Source organism: Cibotium barometz, chromosome 23 (genome assembly GCF_041138505.1).
Source record: "Cibotium barometz isolate CiBa-2024 chromosome 23, ASM4113850v1, whole genome shotgun sequence".
NCBI lineage: Eukaryota > Viridiplantae > Streptophyta > Polypodiopsida > Cyatheales > Cibotiaceae > Cibotium > Cibotium barometz.
The window spans coordinates 39,289,893-39,311,617 of NC_141068.1; the positions used below are offsets into that span (position 1 = coordinate 39,289,893).

Here is a 21,725-nt window from a genome sequence, read left to right on the forward strand (position 1 = left end):
TTATAGTATCTTAGTTGAAGAACTCACTATTACACTGCAACCTAAAATCTCTCTCTCTCTCTCTCTCTCTCTCTCTCTCTCTCTCTCTCTCTCTCTCTCTCTCTCTCTCTCTCTCTCTCTCTCTCTCTCTCTATATATATATATATATATATATATATATATATATGTATATATATATATGTATATATATATATATGTATATATATATATGTATATATATATATATGTATATATATATACATACATACATATAACTTAATTAAAAATATATATCTTCTTGATCTAAAACAATGAATTTAGCTACACAAATATCAACTCCTGAGCCAAAGCAACCTAAGGATACTAAAATACATAACTTATAAGAAGAAATATCTTTTATGGTTACACAACTCTCGACCTTGATAGTCAAAGAAACGTGTGGAAGTTCACACTACAAGAAGAAATCTCTTTTATGGTTACACAATTATCAACCTTCATGATTAAAGCAACCTATGGAAGTTTACATGACATAAATTCAATTAAAAATGGAATATTAAGCATCTAATGTCTACTTTCAATTGCATGAACAAGTTGATCCTCATAATAAGTATGTCCATATATTCATCATTCATTTTATACCTTGAAAAAAATCCACTCTTAATCATAAAAGCTTCTCTTAGAGCTAATAAGCTTCTTTTGGAGCTTCTCTCTCTCTCTCTCTCTCTCTCTCTCTCTCTCTCTCTCTCTCTCTCTCTCTCTCTCTCTCTCTCACACACACACACACACACACACACATCCATCATAAAATATTCACCGAGAGGATAAATTATTCTTGAGCACCCAAATCAAACAATGCTTGATTTGTATCCGGGTGGCTAGGTCCAATGTTTGATTTGATTTATATGCGGGTGGCTAGGCCCAGTGTTCAATATCCTTAAGTACACAATGAACAATGTTTGATTTGGATCCACAAGGCTAGGCACCCAAATTGAACAATGTTTGATTTCGATCCAAGAGAATAGAGTATCCTTGAGTAGACAAATCAAAAAATGTTTGATTTGAATCCTCTCTTGAGACAAGAGGGGAGGTAGAGTCACTTAATTCAAGAGGAAGACTTGAGAGAATGCAGAGTATCCTTGAGTAGACAAATCAAATAATGTTTGATTTGAATCCTCTCTTGAGACAAGAGGGAGGTAGAGTCACTTAATTCAAGAGGAAGACTTGAGAGAATGCAGAGTATCTATGTGTAATAATGTTTGATTTGACTACACAATGTTTAATTTGAATCCGGGAGGATAGATTATCCATGAGTAATAATGTTCTCTATGGATCTAGGAGTACACAATGTTTGATTTGAATCCGTAAGGATAGAGTATGCATAAGTAATAATGTTAAATTGGATCTAGGAGGCTAGTTCTAGGAGTAGACAATGTTTGATTTGAATCAAGGAGGAGTGAACAATGTTTAATTTGAATCCAAGAGGATAGAGTATCCTTGAGTGCCCAAATTAAATAGTGTGGATCCAAAAGGCAAGGTCCAATGTTTGATATTCCTGAGTGCCCAAATAAAACAATGTGGATCCAAAAGGCTAGGTCCAATGTTCAATATTCTTGAGTACACAAATCAAACAATGTTTAACAAGGGAGGCTAGGTCTAGTTAGCACCCAAATCAAACAAGGGAGGCTAGGTCTAGTAGCACCCAAATCAAACAACGTTCTATTTGGATCCGAGAGGAAAGAGTATCCTTGAGCACCCAAATCGAATAATGTTTAATTTGAATCCCCTCTTGAGGTAAGAAGTGAGGTAGATTCACTTACCAAGAGGGAGACGAAGGAATTTATTGACTACACAAATCAACAATATTCAGTTTACATCCCAAAGGCTACATCTAAGAGTACGCAAATCAAACAGTGTTCAATTTAGTACAACAGCCCTTTGCTTACCCAAAGTTATCAACTCACTCTATTGAATCTCTAAGCTTGTTTTTTGACAGGATGTTTCCTTCATCTTGATGCTTTGATTTGTGATTAGGAGACCTACTTGAAGGAGCCCTTCATACAAAGCAAACATAAGATTCCCAAGCAGAGAGGTATTGGATCATTCAAGAGATCGCTCCTCTGCCCATATACATGCAAGGCAACACCCAATAAAGGGACATAAGCCTTCAATGAATTCCCCTTGATTATAAGAGTTTTTTGCTTGACGCTCTCTCTCTCTCTTTCTATGACTAGTCAATTCTTGAGAGGATGCATTGTTCCAATCTCATTAAATCAAAAAAATATGTGACATTCTTCGTGAATGTTGGAATCTAAGCAATGAGTTCTACAAGGGTAGTGCTTTCCCTAATTTAAAAAACTCAATAAAACACTATTGTGCACATGAAAAACTTATTTAATCTCCGCTTGCTACATCTTTTGAATCTTTGCTTGCCATATTCTTATTGATAAATCTACATATAAATTGGAATATTGATTAGCATGTTATGCATGGATGGGGTTTTGACCAATATCATCACACAAGCCTTCACAAATTCAAACTTTATATGACCATCATTACTCTATGTGGAAATAGCATTTGCATAGAGCCTGTTGGAAATTGCATAGAGCCTGTTGGAAAAAGAAGTCAACAAGTCAAATACTATGATTAATCAATACTACGATTGAACGGATCAGTATAATTCATTAATCTTGCTACAACAGATCATAGCTTCACTTTTGAGTCTTTGACATACATTAAAAAGTTACAAATCAAACATTAAAAAGTTACGAATCGAAACTTATTAATATTCATGAATTCATTTTTCCACTCATAGTGTGCTCGTGTTAGTGTAGGTTTATAATTTGTACGAGTGATGCATGTGTATAGCCACAAGATAAACAAAGATTCACACCAGTGCGTGTAACTCGTACAAGTGATGCATGTGTGCATGTACGCCACACGCTTGCTAAACGTGTTTGGAGCAACTTCTGCGGTGTCAAATCGAGCTTCATCACCAATTCCATACCCCCTATGCTTATTGATGCAAAGCATTATACGCAGCTTCTGCATTGTTTGTATGGTTGACTACTCATGCCAAGTACTTGAATGGCCAGTAGTGGTGATGACCACCGTGTTCGTTTGCTAGGGCCTGAAGCTAGGGGCGACGATGTTGTTGGTGTTGCCCCAGTGTTGCTTGGCCAGCCTTAGGCGGGGTGGCTTGTTGCTTGGCCAGCCTCCGAGCCTAGCCTTATCCTTTGTGCCAGCGGTTTTGTTATGGCGGAGGCCGGCGGTTGGTGTTGTTGAGGAAGTTCTCTCTCTTTCTGGGGCTGGTGTTGTTGGTGAAGCTAGGGGCAATGGTGTTGGTCTGCTGGCCAGGGGAAACCGGGGCCAGTGTTGTTATGGAGGGTGGTGGCTTGCTGGCCTTATCCTTCCTGCCAGCGGTTGTGTTATGGTGGAGGCTGGTTGGTGTTGTTGGTAATGATGGTGTAGGAGACGTCGACAGGCTTGCAGAGGGGGAGGAGGTTAACGCACTCGGACAAGGCATACATAGTATAGTGCACACGAAGGGCAAACCCCCTGCTGTAGAAGTCTAAGGTTAGGATGTACTACGCCGTTGCGCTCGTCACGATGACGTCAATGTACATAGTGCAAGACTAGATGCGCTTGATCACTCCTTTCCAGCTGCATGCACACAAGCCTGGCTGAGACACATGGGCTAGAGGTGGCCGGCTACATTGCTACAGAGATACATGGGCTAGAGGTGGCCTTCATCGAGCACGACGACGACGGCCTCTACAATGACACCATTCAGATCCAGGGCAAGTCCAGGTCTCCAACATGACCTTCGAGGAGCCCGTGGTTACTTCCTCGTCTCCCTCATCCAGACTGTTGATCCTTTCCGAGTCTTTTCTCATGACCTCCACTTCCTCTATGACCATGCTTGAGAATTCCCAACTACATCATGCACAAGATGTCTTGGTGAATAAATGCCATGTCTCTCTCTCTCTCTCTCTCTCTCTCTCTCACACACACACATCATCAAAACTAGGTGCACTCCATGCTCTGAAGCTTGCAAAAGAAGATTGTTTTTTTAATTCTTTTACCGTGTTTTATGTGAGTGCATGCTTGGGTGGGCATACTTCATGTAGTCTATAGCATATTTGAAATGCTCGAATGAACATGAATTTGAAAGCATACTTAGAAGCAATGCTAGATTGACATCCACAATCGCGATGAGCTTAAAACCTGTTCTTATGTTCGATGGGGATTCAAAGGTACCTCACAAATTAGAAAATTACAAATTCTTTACCACATTTGAAAATGAGTTTTGTATCATGAATCAATATGTAAGACTAATGGCCACCTTCAACATTGAAGGTGTTTTGATCCACTTTCGATATTGAAAGTACTAAAGGTGTTTTGATCCACTTTTGATATTGAAAGTACTACTTGGGAAACGAGGGTAGGACAATTTCTCCTGTGTTTATTAAATTTCAAGAAAGATTGTGTCAAATCCCCACCATACTTTATGTATGAAGTTGTTCGTATAAACTTGAGAAAGACACACATACGAAGAAGACATGCTATAGAAATGGTATGGGTTGCAAGTACAAGCAATCAAGAGGATAAGGCTAGACAAGCATTCTAGTTTAGGCTGGTGTACCCCCAATGTTAAATATGCTTTAAGCTAATGCGCCCCCTCTTGAATTAGTACTGCACGATTTGTAATTTCTTTATGCAATTAAATCCCATCGATGGTTGGTGTGTTGTTCCAAACATCAATTCTCCATATGCATGTGGATATTTATTGAGCTATGATGAGTAAGCCCACATTATCAAGGCATATCTTGGGAGGAAGAGGAAGCATATTCCCAGGCTACAGCCAAGAGTGAACTATAATTTCACATGACAAGGGTATATACCACATTGACAAAAGGCACTACGTAGTGAGGGAACAAGTAACACTTGAGCAATTGCCATGCTAGGCACAACTGGTGAAGAAAGGATCAGGGCTCCAAATAGGCGGCTGCTTAAAACTTGTTTATCATGGAGGTGCTCCCACCAGTCCTGAAGCGAGTGAATCAAACTGGTCCAAATGGCACAGGCAGTCTTTCTGGTGGAGTGCAGGTCTCTTTGGGGAGTGAATGCATCAACTGTACCTATTAATAATCATACCGGACTAGAAGACCCAACATAATAGGACTCTGTATTTCCATGCTAATGCATTCAGAGCATGTCTCTCTCCAAGTTTTACAAAGTAGCATATCACCAAATCCGCATAGGTGATTATCATTTCTCATCCACGTGTAGGGATCTGATAGTGTTGAGAGGACCTCTCCTCTATGCAATAACATGAGGGACCATCTGAGCTACCACCCCACAAGTGATGAAATGAGTGATACAGGACTTAATGATTTGCTAACTAATTTGCACCATACCTTACTATGTGCACAACTCTCTTTCTACAATGCAGCCTAACCTGGTCGAGGCAATGATTCTCCTCAAAATCATTGTGCTTTACTAGCATACAAGAAGTAAAACAAGTAGCTGCACACGATTAGTACTTAGTAACCCTCCTTCAAAAGGCAACCGACCAAGAAACCACTTTTAAGCACATCATAGATTGACAAAAAGTGCAGTTTACTTAATAAATTGGCAAAAAGTGCAGGCCTTACCTTCATGTCTACTTATAAGCACAGCATACTGTGAATCATCAGACCCAAGGGTGCAGGTTTGCACATATACACCCCCCTTAGTGTGCATGAGGATAGGTTTGCGTGCAAAGATACATAGGCATCAGTCTACAAACCTTCATCCAGAACCAAGGTGCTGAAGCCCACACCCCCTTGACGTCCTTTTCGGCATTGAAGGGACTAGGGTTGAAATATGAGTTACATTACTAGGGTTGAAATATGAATCACCAGGCATTAAATTTTAGGACCCCTTTACAGACCAATATATAGTAGGTTTGTAGTGCGCTAACACCAGGCATTAAATTTTACAACTCCTTTACAAACCATTGTATAGACCAATATTTAGTAGGTTTGTAGTGCCCTAATTCCACCAGAACCTCTACCTCACCCCAATCAAGTAACATTTAAGCTATGAGACGAGCAAAAAAGAGGCGACAGAGCATTCTCTGCACAATGAGCCTTCTTATATCACATACGTCTGTTAAATGCCCAAGATAAATCATAGGACCTAACCTAAGGCAAGTTTGATCAGAAATCTTCCATTGTCTATCACAGAAAGCACCTTCTCTCCAGTCTAGCATTCTCTTCAACGGCACTCTCAGTGCGCACCCCATGCCAGAAGGTGACTAGGCTTGAATGGTCCCTTATTGAAAGCAGGATTCATGTATATGGCTCTGCGGATCACAGGAACGCAGGTTTTCAAATTAGGACACACCGATCCCTTTTCCCTAGTCAGGCAATGCAGTGCCCCTCTCAAGGTTGTTCTTGATCTCCACCGTGTATTTTCCAAAAGCTCTTTCGATTTTACGATTGAAGTGCTCATTGCGATCATTGATAGAGTCAATATCTTTCTCCTCGTGAAACTTGCGCCGTCTACTGAAATCCTTTCGCTTGCTGTCCCTGTCTTCCAATTCAGCAACCATCTTATTCACATTCTCTTCTGGTATATCCGAAGCCTAAATGGAAAGACAGCAGCAGGCAGGTAAGTAAAACTAACAAAAATAGCCTTTATGCAATCCTAGAGCTGAGCTTCTGGAACCCAATGACAATGCAAACCTTCCCATACTGAAGACTACTTCCATCTCTGTAGAAATCAGGATCCGACTCTTTTGCTTTTATGTAATCCTCCATTGAGTACGGGATATGCTTTGTCCTCTTCTTATAGGCATTGTATAAAGAGCGCTGGTTGAAGACTGAAGCAAATAAGCAGCGAAATATTTAATATTTTGTTGAAGTCAAACAAAATGTATGCTAGCTATTACCAACCTACACGACATATGTGAATAGCTCAACAAATGCCACCTTTCTCAAAGAAGTGTAAAGCATGGCGAAGTACAGAAAAAAAAAATGATTCATTAAGTAGGTTCTACTTTTAAATCTATTAAAATACAAAGAAATATGCTTAATCTGCTAGTAATGAACATATTTTCAGAAATTGAGCCTAAAGGTGCTGCTAATTCTGAATCTACAAACATTTGTGACAAAGTGGTACATGGTGAGAAGGCTCAAAGAAGCCCGAGCAGAGAGCCTCATACTTCTAATGATGCCTCCACTTTGGTCAAGGAAGTAAACCTTGCTCACCAAGGTTAAGAACCCAAGCCAATATTCATTGCTAAAGACCTCACACACAAACAAGAGAGCAAATTGATAGCTCTACTCAAAGAATATTAAGACGTCTTTGCTTGGAAATACACTTGACATTTTTTAATCTCTCTCTCTCTCTCCCTCTACTTAAACACAGACACACACACTCAGGCTTTCAAAGGAGTTATTCTACCCTTGACCATATCTTCACCCTCCATGCCATCATTAAGGAAGGCAGAGCATGACATCAGATGATATACTACTGCTTTGCGGAATTCTGCAAAGCTTTTGATATTGTACCCCAAGCGCACCTCCTACAACATCTAAAGGAGATAGGAGTCTCATCTGACATGTTTGGAGCATTATCACCTTCTATGAGTCTGTCCCCGGACAAGTGAGAGCAAGACTCGAAGAGCCTATGAGACCATGAATAGTACAATGATACCATCCATGGGTAAAAAAAGAACGTGAAACCTGAAAACTGAAACATGGCTCTATAAGCAGAGCTCCTAAGGGGAGATGTACCTACGGTGAGGGAAGGTCATGTCATTGAAGAATCTCATGTATGTGTCTCTTGAGATCCTCGTGCTCTGGGTTGCGGGCGCCTAGGACGTAGAGTGGAGTAGGCTTGCCCACCTAGGACTCCTCTGGGATGCGAATTTGGTCGATGTGCTAGTATATGTTGATGCAACAGTGTCGGCGCAGCAGGTGGCTGATGTGGATGCTCGTGCTGTGAAGCAATCAATGATGTTTGGAGCATTATCACCTTCTTTGAGTTTGTCCCCGGACGAGTGAGAGCAAGACTGGAAGAGCCTATGAGACCATGAATAGTATAATGATACCATGGGTAAAAAAAGAACGTGACAACTGAAAACTGAAACATGGCTCTATAAGCGGAGCTCCTGAGGAGAGATGTATCTACGGTGAGGGAAGGTCATGTCGTTGAAGAATCTCATGTATGTGTCTCTTGAGATCCTCGTGCTCTGGGTTGCGGGCGCCTAGGACGTAGAGTGGAGTAGGCTTGCCCACCTAGGACTCCTCTGGGATGCGAATGTGGTCCATGTGCTAGTATATGTTGATGCGACAGTGTCGGCGCAACGGGTGGCTGATGTGGATGCTCGTGCTATGAAGAAATCAATGATGGATCGGTGATAAATATTACCTTTTCTTGTTGTTGTCAGAATTCATAACAAAAGGGTTAATAATACAAGAATATATTCAATAAAAGAATGTCTATATATTCAATAAAGGAATATCTATATATTATGAATTAGTTTGATACTAGAATGATGTATGAATTTAAAAAAAATGGAGCAAAAAATTTGTTATCTCTAATGGGTGGTGGATGTGCTAAAAAATAAAAGTGTGATTCTATAATCCTCGAAAGACGTGTATCCATTTTGTTATGGTATATACGGCACCGTGCATTGATGTTTAATGCCTTTCCCCTACATGTATTCACCTCCTCTATCTATACCAAGAGTGAATTTTACAACCTGCAACATTCTAAACCATTGCATGAAGTGCTAAAAATGCATTAACTCCTTGGATTTTTCCTTCATTGGATACACCCATGTGCATAATTTTTTTAGCTCTTACCACACCATCACAAGGGAAGGGCTTTCGATGCATTTTGCCTAGAATGCAACCCTCACAAACATGCCCTCCAAGGATCTCAACATGAGGCATACATTCAACCATATTATGCTTCTGTAGAAACATCAAACTTCCAAAGTTTGAATGCCACAATTCAGCTGCCTACATAGCGGAAGTATCACTTGCAACTAAACATGCATTATGTGCCTGCAACTCATAGGTATCCAACCTATATGACCCATTGCATAATGTACCAATGGACAATTTGAAACCCATTGGAAGGGTCTTTGATGAAACACTTCTCGCCCTTGAACTCCACATGCAAACCCTGCATAGCAACAGAAGACACTGACACCAAGTTCTTCTTTATGCCTCACACATAAAGCACATCCTTTGCTTGCCATTAGCAAGCACCAAAGGCACCTTGACGGTATGAAGAGTGATTTGCACATGTGTAACATGACTACTATGCGTTAGTGTGCTTAATGATGATTAACTCAAAGCAATAAAGATTAACACTAATCACATGCTCAATACATAGAGAAGTAGAGAGAAGGAGAGAGAAGGAGAAGAGAGAGACTCTTTATCTAACCTACTCCTACTATATATTACTAAATGAATGAGTAATTACGATTGTCATAGATCCAATGTAGATCTAGACTATGAATACTATGCTTGAACTAATGCTTACTATCCTCCTTCGTGTGTTAATGGAAACGCTGATTTGGAGATGTACTTGGCTAATCCAAACTGTTAGACTGCATGTCCTTGGTCTTGGTTTTGCAATCTCTGTCTTTGAATGCTAAGAATGACACATGACTTGCCTTCATATAGGGATTTCTATACCAAGTCATAATCAAGTCGGTTTTCACCTTTTAGGCCATAAAAAGTCATTAAAAATGTCATAAAATGTGTTCATATTGGTGCATGTCCTGGGCACCTATAAGGCTACCAAAATGGCTCCAATCGGCACATAATCTTCCTCTAACTTTGCCCATTAGGTGGTTGTAAGAAATAAGCATGTCCACGTCACACCTCGGAAGAGTGTGCACAAGACATCTCCTCCTACCTAACTTGAAGCACGGGTACACATATGCGCCTTTGCTCTACTCTGGTATGGGTCCTCAAATGCTCAAATGCGGTTGGTGTTGAGACAAAGACACGATCTTGAAATCTAACTCAGGTAGCAAGGCTACCAAATTTGCTTGCTTTCCTCGTGCTCTCGCCTCTGTTGTTGCTCGAACTGCAAGCACTAGAATTTGCCCCTTGATCTTTGGATGCTCTAGTGGCATGGTAAACTCCATGGAAACTATTGGGTTACCCTCATCCTCCTCCAAACAGGATATAGAGAGATCTGCCTCCTTGGAAACTACTAAAGCACTCAACTCATCCTCCTCCTCAATTGATTCGGAGAGACATGTTGGAACCTCATCCTCCTCAATGGATTTGGAGAGAACTGCTAGAACTTCATCTTCATGCTTGACGGATTCGAAGAGAATTGTTGAAACCTCATAGTCTGTGATGACCTCTAAGATCGATACTGGAACTGATAGAGACTCTACACAACTCGACACTTGAGCTCCTTGGTTAACCTTGACCTGCGAATCCGACACTGTTTCTTGTGTTTGTATGATATCCCTTTGTCCTTGGTCCTTAATTGCGAGTCGCGACGCACTTATCCAGCTTGATTGCCACCTTTGCTTCCTTGCTTGTACTTAGTCTCATGGCTGCCATCAAGTTCCTTCACTACTCGAAGAATCTCCCATCGTCTTCTTCTTCCCCTTGACGCTCCTCCTCATCTATTCGCCCTATGTTCTTCTCATTGATGCCACTCCTTATCTATCCGCTTCCATTCGGCCTTGTGTTCTTGTTGTCGCCGTTGAACCATGGCTACAAACTCTTTGCACATCTGCCTACAAATTTGCATGTACCTCTCTAGCGGGGTGAGGTTTTGGTCCAAGGAATGTTCAAATGAAGTATTACGGCTAAGAATTTTGCTGCTCCTAGTCTATATGCTGTTAGAAGTCATCTCCTGTCTATTTTTATACACCAAGGCCTTTGTTGTGGGTGTGCCCGCCCTTATGAGGTGTTTTCTCATTTTTCCCCACTCTCCGTATTTTCCCCCATTTTTTCCCTATTTTTCTGTGATATGGGAGGCAGTCTAGTAGTGGCAGGAGGACCCTGAACCTCGCCGACTGCATCTGTGGAGATTCTGGAAGTGGCCGACTGCACTGCATGAGTCGTGAGACTTTTCTGATGATGGCAGACCCACTTTGTTGCTGGCCGACTGTGATTATTCAGTCGTGGAGGTTTCTTGTGTCCAGTCGGCTTCCCTACAGCAGGCCGACTGCTGATGGGGGGGCATATAAATAGGCCCCCAGCCCCCATACCATTTTGTATCATACTTCGGGATCTTCTTGTGTATTTAGAGCAGAGTTACACGCCTATATCTCTCTCTCTCTCTCTCTCTCTTGTGCTGTATTTTTTTGCATGCGTTTTGCTCGTGTTTCCAGATCTGGTCATCATCTCCGCTGCGTATTCTGGCACGGTATCAGAGCCTGGGCTCTAGATAGTTCTTGGGATTTGTGTGAGCAAGAGAGGGACTGTTGTGTGGCTGATTGGTGGACCGTACAGGACTGTTTGGGAAGAGGAGAAGCAAGAGGACGACGGGCTGATTTGCTGGACAGCCACTTGCAGATATTAGTTCTTCTTTGTTCCCACCCACCCACCCTTTTCAGAGTACAACTACGGCATATGGAAGGTTATGATGGAATCTGTTCTGGAGTCTTACGACATCGCTGATTTCGTCGTTGTTGGTGTTCCACGGCCGGAAGTAGAGGAAGGGGAGTTACCGTCGATCCGAAAGGACCGGGAGGCTCAGACACAGATGTGGGATCGGGTCAACGCCAGGGTCTCTTTCTCAACTGCACACCGCAAGTAATCAATCATGTAAAGCATATGACGCTGGCCAGAGGTATATGGCAGCATTTGGCTTCTCTTTACAACAAGGTATCGCCCATGAAGAGGATTTCCTTGGAAGTACAGATGCGGGTTATGAACCCTGCAAAGTCGTTGACGATGCGAGAGCATATTAACAAGCTGCAAGCTCTTCAGCAGGAAGTTCTTTAGGCTGGGAAGGAGATATCGTCAGAGGACATGGCCATAACGTTGCTGTCGCACTTGCCCTCTTCGTACTCAACATTTTACTTGTCTTTGATTACCAGTGGCAGGCTCGGCACCATCACGTGGGAGGAGCTTGTGCCCATGGTCCTGGACCAGGAGGAACGATTCACGAACCCTCCTCAGGGTGGAGGTTCGGAGGCCTTAACTGCTGTAACACGAGCAAAGGGAAGGCTTCGTCGGAGAAGTCTTTTGAGAAGAAGTCCGTTACTGACCACGAGAAACTAAAGGCAGAGAGAACCTGTAATGATTGTGGCAAGAAAGGCCACTATTGGAGGCAATGTCCCAAGCGGAAGACCGAGAAGGGTGAAGATTCCTCAGTAGCAATCATGAAGACTCCGGTTTTTGTGCACCTGGAGGTGGTGGACACCGATGTTTCATTTTCTTCAGGCAGGGAGGAGATTGGAGGACTCTCCACGACGGATACTCGGGAGTGGATTCTAGACAGTGGTGCTTCCAGGCACATGACTCCCTCCCGCTCTGGTTTACAAGATCTGTGCAAGTATTCTGGTCACATTCTTACTGGGGATACATCCACTATCCCAGTTCACAGTGAGGGCAGGATGGAGATAGTTCCCGATGGCAGAGGGAGGAAGCATTTCTCCCAGGTGTTGTATGTTCCGGCACTTGGTTTTCATCTGTTGTCAGTGCATCAGGTTTGCAAGACTGGCGTACGGGTGGAGTTTGATGAGCATTTTGTTGCTCTCCGGGACAAAGCAACAAGCCAAGTGGTTTGGGAAGGCGGAGTGGAGAATGGAGTTTACAAGCTTTCAACACTCTCTCCCAGGTCCTCAGGTTTGTGATGAGTGACAGTCTAGTAATGGCCACTTGTGTGTGGATACACTGCAGGTACAGGCTTTCTGAGACCAGATGGTGGATAGCTTGCCAGTAGATGGCAGCAGTTGGCAGGAACTTTCGAGTACTGATGTTGGTGGTTCTTGTGTTTGTCAGTCAGAGAAAACTGAACAGGTCACTTATGCTCTGATGTCTCGTCGTATTCGAGACAAAGAATCTCCAGTAGATGAGGATGTTCTTTCCACGGGGACCTTTCGGAAAGCCAGGCAGGTGGCAATTGATTACTTGTAGAAGGAGGTGCATACTCCAGGCTTAGTGGTTCCGGACTCATAGGGGGTGGTTGACAGGTTTCAAAAGGCCTTGCGTGGTCTTCATCAGGTTTCCAGGACTTGTTTTTGCACCGTAACAAGTGTTGGTCCTTGTGAGCAGTGTGATGCCTCTTTGACTCAGAAGCTGTATGGTTCATTGATCTGGTTGATGGACACCAGATTGGACGGGAGCTTCCTGATGAGGCAGTTGAGTTCATGGTTACAGATGACTCTTTGGAAGGCAAGATTGTGTTTCCTGTGGTTTCTGCGGCATGCGAAGGATCATGGACTCTTGTACACAGGAGGGGGATTGTTGGATGGAGTCCGACTCCACGCCAAGAGTGACTCTGTTTGGGGAGGAGATCCGGACACGAGGAGATCTACTTCAAGCCCAAGAGCAATTCTACGGGGCAGTAAGAGGCAGTCATCTTTTGCCTTGTCGCTGACAGAGGCAGAGTTCCGAGCTGCTTGTGATGCTGCTTGTGAGGTGGTGAGGATGCAGAGGTTGCATTGCAGGTAGGCTTCCACTGGAGGAACCCATGGTCATCCAGAGGCACTTTGTTCGTGAACAGATCGTTGCTAATGACATCTTGCTAGAGTTTTGTTCGACAGAGGACAATACAGTGGACCTCTTCACGAAGTCACTATCTCAGGATTTGCTCACGCGGCACCCCAGCTCCCTGTGGTTGGTTTCAGGGCCAAGAGCTGAGAGGGGGTGTCAGAAGTCATCTCCTGCCGATTTTTATACACCAGGGCCTTTGTTGTGGGTGTGCCCGCCCTTATAAGGTGTTTTCTCATTTTTCCCCACTCTCCGTATTTTTTCCATTTTTTCCCTATTTTTCTGTGGCATAGGAGGCACTCTAGTAGTGGCAGGAGGACCCTGAACCTGGCCGACTGCATCTGTGGAGATTCTGGAAGTGGCCGACTGCACTACATGAGTCGTGGGACTTTTCTGATGCTGGCCGACCCACTTTGCTGCTGGCCGACTGTGATTATTCAGTCGTGGAGGTTTCTTGTGTCCAGTCGGCTGCCCTACAGCAGGCCGACTGCTAATGGGGGGGCATATAAATAGGCCCCCAACCCCTATACCATTTTGTATCATACTTCGGGATCTTCTTGTGTATTTAGAGCAGAGTTACACGCCTATATCTCTCTCTCTCTCTTGTGCTGTATTTTTCTGCATGCGTTTTGCTCGTGTTCCCAGATCTAGTCATCATCTCCGCTACGTATTCTGACATATGCAACCTATGCCACATGCAAAAATGGGTTGAAAACACCCCTAATTTGACTTTTTGACTTTGCACATTGAATATGAGAACTTGTTTTGTGAGGGCTGATATGATGCAAACTCAAGAAACCCTAATTTTGGCTTGCAAACCCTAAAATGCAAACCCTAATTTCAAAAACCCTAATTCCACATACACAACTTCTACCTAGGATAGACCTAGATGCTTTGATACCAATGTAACATGACTACTATGCGGAAGTGTGCTTAATGATAATTAACTCAAAGCAATAAAGATTAACGCTAATCACATGCTCATGACATAGAGAAGTAGAGAGAAGGAGAAGAGAGAGACTCCTTACCTAACCTACTCCTACTATATATTATTGAATGAATGAGTAACTACAATGATTGTCATAGACCCAATGTAGATCTCGACTATGAATACTATGCTTGAACTAATGCTTATTGTCCTCCTTTGTGCATTAATGGAAAATGCTGATTTGGAGATGTACTTGGCTGATCCAAACTATTAGACTACATGTCCTTGGTCTTGGCTCTGCAATCTCTGTCTTTGAATGCTAAGAATGACACATGACTTGTCTTTATATAGAGATTTCTATACCAAGTCGTAATCACGTCGGTTTTCACCTCTTAGGCCATAAAAAGTCATCAAAAATATCATAAAATGTGTTCATATTGTGCCCATAATATGTCCCAACCATTGGTGCATGTCTTGGGCACCTATAAGGCTGCCAAAATGGCTCCAATCTAACATAATCTTCCTCTAACTTTGCCCTTTAGGTGGCTATAAGAAATAAGCATGTCCACATCACACCTCGGAAGAGTGTGCACATGACAACATGAGATGCTCTGATACCATGATAGAATGTGCAACAGAAGAAGGGAAAGTAGAAACACAAGAGAGAGAGTGAGAGAGAAAGATGGAGAGGAAACACAAGTGAACCTACTCTCAATATCATCACCAAAAGGAATACATGTCCCAAGCACGAGAGGAGAAAACCTCATGTGAGGGTGTCATGTGCACAATGGGTATCTACCGTGTACTATACGCATGCAAGACTAGTTTCGAGGCTTGGGGAAGCTTGGAACTAGGCAGGCTGATTGACGAGCTGAGTTAGGGATATACTAACGGGCGGGCACCCAAGTATGGACGGGCGGGCGGCCAAGTGTGGACGCCCGATGACCGGCCAAGAGCCTATAAAGGGGTGGCCAAGGTTAGTTATTGTAATATAGAGAGTCTCGCGAGTTTGTGAGAGCTCTATGGTCTTGGAGCCTGGATCTAGTGCAGACGTGCACCTGCTTTATGCAACCGAGGCCGACAGCAGTCTCGAGGCCCGCGAGGGCAGCTTCGTGGCAGTATGGGACGTCACGAGGAGGAGATTGGTCGGTACGTCAACCTAGTTAGCTCAGCTCGTGGCTCGGTGGGGACAGCCAAGACTGTGGGCTTGCCCACGGCTGTCATGGTTGGGAGGTGAGTCAGGCATGCACTCCCTTGCTTGTTTGTTGTTTGCAGGATTTGAGTTTCGAACCAAGATCGATCACAAGGGGATCCGTGGGGATTTGACAGAGGGACTGCAGCAAACAAAGCTAAGCAAGCAGTGAGAAATGAGGGAGGCAAGCCGGCCATATATATGTCCATGAGTAGGCAGCCGACTGATGATTAAAAAACCTTTACGATTGGGAAAATACCCAAGACTCCATAATATGGGGAATAATGTGGAAAAATATATGAGAGGTGACCAGTCCCTCTGACTAACATGGTCAGCCCTAGAGGCTATAATAGAACACCAAACAAGAAGCTAGCAAGAAGGGGATGATATCTAACAAATACATCACATCTAGAAGTGATATGCCTGGAAGCTCTGCTGTCTGTCTAGAGTCTTCTCACGTGCACTCAAAGACAACTCATCATTGACCTGTTTTATGGTGGAAAACACCCAATCATCCTCCACAAGGTTGATTGAATTCTCGCTTTTGTCATTCGAAGAATCCACCACATTGCCAGACTCCTTGCCTCCATCCTTCTTCTTGTCTTTCATAATCCTGTTGCGACACTCATTGATATAGCGTCCAAGCTTGTGACAAAAATGACATTTTACCTTTATTCTTCTTTGAAGGCTCACCCTTGGCTGAATTATCACCTTTTGAAAGCTTGTTCACCACCATGAGCGTGATTGGCCCTAGTTTGCTTCTCTTGTAGAAGCAAGCCCACAAGCTCTTCAGAAGAGACTAGATCTCTACCACCCCTCATAGAGAGATTAAGAGAGGTGTGAAACCCAAGGTAAGAAGAGGGCAAAGAATTCAACGTATTTATAACAAGCTACCAATCAGGTACCACTTCACCAGATGTTCTCTTAAATCTTTGACCTTGGTAAGATGCTCTGTCATGGAATCTCCCTTGCCTCAATTCGTGTTTGATACATATTGTCCAGTGCATCCCATGCCTGTTTGCAGATCTACATGATTGTATATGAGGTACAGTAGACCTCTTCAATGATAAGGCAATCAACGGCATAGCCTATGCATCACGAGAATCCCACCTCCTTTGTGCTACATAGGGAGAGGAGAATCTGCAACCTATACTACATTTGCAACCCTTTGTGCAATTGTTCTCTTAGGTGTAGCTCGCTGAAGTGTTGGTGGTCATGTGTCATCACCAAACACGATATCCCAAAGCCCTTTGGCTACCAACACATTACGGATCATAAAACTCCATAAGGTTCCGTCCAACTTATCCTCTTGGGTTAACACCCCAAATACATCCTCTACCTTGCCATCACTACTCAACAATGCAAAAAAAGCCCATTGCTCTAATGCAAACACAAATGCTAGAGCAAAAAACCCCAACATTGAACTGTGTGCCTATAAGTGTAACCCTGGAAGGCTGGCCAACCAACAGTCTTGGCATTTTTCGGTATTTTCCTTGGTCGTCGAGATATATGTGTTGGATTTTATATCATCTCGAGAGGGTCTACTGCATCATTTTCATGCTTGTACTTACGGGCCATTATGAGGCCCTGCATGTGCATATTTATTTAGGCATTTTTTCCCAATTTTTTATGCCTTTATACCATCCTACAATCCTCCCCAAGTCAGTGACTCCATGAAGCTTACACCAACCAACTATCATACTTGGTCTTTCTCTACTCAGTTGTTGCTGGAAGGAGCCAGCTATCTCCACACCTCACTTGGTGGACCCTGCTTTGAGAAGCATATTGGATGCTCGGGCTCGACTTATCATCATCCATTGCATGACTCCATCTATACAGGCACAGTTTGTCTCTACGCAGAGTAATGCTCATCAGATGTGGGCAAAGATCCAGAGGAGGTATGGGAGAGTTTCAACCGTGAAGATTGCCAAATTGGAGTCAAATCAGGAGAAGCTTACAATCAATGAGTCAAATAACTTGATTGAGAAGATTGAGAGTTCCTCGAGCTGCAGCTTGTGGAGTACGGAAACGACATCAACAATCCCATCCATAAACTACTTGGTAAATTACCTGCTTCCTTTGATTCAACAGGCCGACTATTGTCTACAAACCAACTTGCATAAAAAGGACCTATAAGTAGCTAGGCCAAATCAATATATGGAATACACATTTCATTTCTCTTTTCTCTCTTTGTCTTATCATTGCGTTAAGCATCAGCATGTTTCTCAATATGTAGACTTAGGCCTGTGGATTAGAACAACAAGGCTTCCACGCATGCTACATTGGTATCAGAGCATCATGCTCAGCCCAACTAAGCACTAGTAGTCCCAAGGAGGTGCACAAATCCATATGAAGAACGCAACTAGGGTAGCAGTCATGGAGCGGGCTAGGCATCAGGCAACGCCAAAGGAAGGCAGCTCTAAGTGTATACCTATGCTCATAGGGCATATCATTTAGCTTTCAGGAACATTTCCAAGGGTGGAGCAACAAGCAGGATCATCCCCGCACAAGAAGACCATGGATTTGTTAAGGAAAAGGGCATTGCAGGCATGGGGACAGCATTGGAACAAGATGCACAATTCTTAACCAGACTTCGAGCAGGTCTGAAGCCAAAGTGTCAAAGTCACGATGTCAAAGTATCAGAAGACAAAAGTCCAGGCAGGAAGGATGACAGATTTCCAACCCATCATCAAGTAACCCTAAGAGCTTGCCAAGGTGGATTGCCAGTGGTTCTCACAGCATAGGGAGAATGAAAGCTTTTGGCTCCAATGATGAGAGTGATGAAGCAGTCCTCCTCTTTGGAAGCTGGGAGGTAGGTGTCGACACTCAGAGTAGGCCCCTTGCCACCATGGACTTCTTCCTCTACCCTCTTCCGAGAGCTTTCCATGAAAGCATCAAAAGGTGGAGAGATGCAGGCCTTCATAGACACAAGGTCCTTGTGTACCATCTGATCAAGATTTGCGTTGGCGCTGGCATTGCATGTGTTCATCAAGTAGTTGGCAAGGTTCATACGTCGAGACCTTTCAGCTTGCTGGATTAAACAACCGGCAATGGCATTTGACATCTATTTTGACCACTGCCATAAACATTGTATTCTTCATGGGAAAAGTTATGCTCCAGGGTTATAGATTTTCACTCAGCAAGGTAATGTAGGCATCATGGTCAGCGATAACTCGTTAGGAGAGAGAGCCATGGACCTTCGGTAAATTCTTCATGCCAAACAGGAGCCTTTTGTTCTGCAAAATGTGATTCCCGAAAAGAGGCCGAGTGACAGCACAAAGGTGAAGGCAGACAGTGGTGGTGGTAGGCCCCCTGCCTCTTGTGCCTTTCCACCCAACTGCCTCCACCTTGTTCAATGACCAATTATATCTTACCAATCACAGAGATACCACGCTGGGGACGGAATGGGCTGAGCCCCCTTTGAGATATTTTATTACTCAAGAAGAATTCCTTCCAAGTACAAGCTTTGGCTCAACCTTTCACTGCTGTTGCAGCCATGCGTGCACAGCATAGTCCCAAAAAGCAAGAACTCCTACGACACATAGAATTCAGCTCTCTGCAGAACTCGCCCTGCCCTCTTTCTGCCACAGCAAAACAGTCCATAACATACCCCCTTCTCATGAGGCCACAGGGCTCCACCCACAACCGCGCACACAAAATTCCTGTCAGAAGACAAGCAAATTCAAGGAGACATAGCCAAAAAGCTCCAGCTTTTATAGATATGCAACAACCAAAAGATTGATTGCCATGCACATCTAACCACACTGTCTTCCCCATCTACATCTGACTATGCTCCGTCCTTCGTCCTAAGTGTCCCATACGCGCCTTGAAAGACAAAAAGCAGCCCCCAGACGCTAATCCAGAAGAAACCCTGTGAGGGATTTTCTCCTCCTCTCAAGGTTCCTCATGCTTCAACCCTACAAGTCTGGCTCTCATACCAATGCAAGGACCATATATGGTCAGATTGCTGTGAGTCAGCCAAGCCCCGACAGCGCACCCTGGCATCCCATATACCACACACGCCTACCTGCCTGTAGCTACTCTGGCCCCCCCGAGGTCCTGCCTGATAAGTGATCCCAAACTCACTTTTATAGCAATAACCAAGCTATTATTGGTCACTGCCTAATTACTGCCTCGCTGCAGTTTGGAGAAGGAGATGCACTCACACTTTGAGGTAGCTGTTTCCAAAACTCAATCTTGCATTTCAGCACTCTCATATTAGCATTGAAGCATCGCTTCCCGCCTGAACCCTACTATTTAACACACCATGCATCCTCATACTTCCATTCAGTCCTTCAATGCGGAAATCAACCTCGCTGCAGTTCGGAGAAGGAGACGCACTCACAGTTTGAGGTAGCAGTTTCCAAAACTCAGTCTTGCATTTCAGCACTCTCATATTAGCATTGAAGCATCACTTCCCACCTGAATCCTACTATTTTACACACCCATACATACAATACATGGCAGATCAATTAAGAGCTAAATTTTATTAATGAAAAACCTTACCATCCCAACCAAATGGAGCAGGTTTCTTCTCCCATTTCTTGTACTTCACTTCCGCTGATTCCTGAGTATCGAGCATGAATGCTTTTGATGCATCTAAACCATTCAAATCTAGCTGCTTTCCGAGGCGTTTTTGTTTCTCTTCAAACCACTTCTGCTTTGAAACTCCCCGTGTCTCAACAGGAGCCTCTGAACGCTTCTTTTCTGCAACAATCTCATTTTGATTTGCTTTTCGGGCTGCATTCTGCAAAAACCAGAAAGGGAGTGATCAGCCACACAAGTTTGAAGAATTCAAAAGTTTTACTTGTATTCCAGTAGAGGGCCTGTATCAAAAAGACTAACCAGTTTGAGACGCAAATCAAAAAGCTTCTTCTGCATGGGGGTTAATTTTGCATAGGATTCGGCATCAAGGGCGGTTTCAGCATCTTTGTCCTGTTTTCCACCATCACTATCCGCACCCTCCTTGTGATGTTCATGTTGGGGATCGCCTTCATCATCGTTCCCATCAAGGGCATCCTTTGCGGCCTCAGACCCTGCAATTCAGAAGAAAGCCCTCTCTTAGGAAAGAGAAGAGACTGTAAAAAGGAAAATCAAAAAATCCCTGAAAAGGAAAACCTCCAGCAATAGAAGATTCCTAAACAAGAAAACAATAAGCTAACAGGAAAACCAGGAAACAGAAGAAAGCCTAAACAGAAAACAGTGTAAAGCCTGATAACGGAGAAAACCCTGAACGGAAACACAGAACAAAACCTAAACAGAAACAAAAATCAACTTTGTTCACAGGAAAAACTTTTAAAACCCTCCATAGAAAACATTCACAACAGAAGAAATTGTAATCGCACTACAAGCCCTAACCCTAAACCGTAAACAGTAGAAACCCTGAACATAGAGCAAATCCTAATCAAGAAGTAAATGAGAATTAGGGCTTAGCGCACCAGAGTCGCGCTGATCTGCGGCAGCAGTTTGAGCTTCTATTATTCGCCGAAAACAATACTCTACGCACTCGTGGTAGGGGTTGGAGGCGTTGATACACTCCGGGTGAACTCTTCCAAACTTCGCATCATCCCTTTTGCCTGCCATCGCCAAAATACAGAGTGGAAGAAGAAAGAATAAAAGAAGAAAAACCCTCGACCAATAAGTAGCCTTTTGGAGCCCGCCATTTGGAGCTAAAATATAACTCCGATCCTTTGAAATTTTAAAAAAAATTATAGGTAAAACTGAATTATTTTTTTTCCCTAAGTAAGTTGGGCAATCTCTTTAACTTTAAACTTTGGGGGAGGGGGGGAAATTTAGGTTTCTCACTGAAATAGTTTAGTTTAGGTCATGAAAATCTCTATTAGTCACTCTAACATTATTTTGATTTCTAATCATATTCAGGTAGTAATACCCTTTATCACTCAGGATGCCTTCCTATAGAAGCATGAGTTTC

At 43.3% G+C, this 21,725-nt stretch overlaps 1 protein-coding gene across 1 annotated transcript; it reads right to left on the reverse strand.

The window, feature by feature from the left end:
* Positions 1–5,863: 5,863 nt before the first annotated feature.
* LOC147625923 (GCIP-interacting family protein) lies at positions 5,864–21,442 on the reverse strand. Its single transcript, XM_086817456.1, has 5 exons — positions 21,232–21,442; positions 20,639–20,829; positions 20,300–20,540; positions 6,708–6,844; positions 5,864–6,607 (listed from the first exon to the last, which is right to left on the reverse strand). The coding sequence occupies exons 1-5, from the start codon at positions 21,374–21,376 to the stop codon at positions 6,380–6,382; spliced, it is 942 nt and encodes a 313-aa protein (XP_086673582.1). The 5' UTR covers positions 21,377–21,442; the 3' UTR covers positions 5,864–6,379.
* Positions 21,443–21,725: the final 283 nt, after the last annotated feature.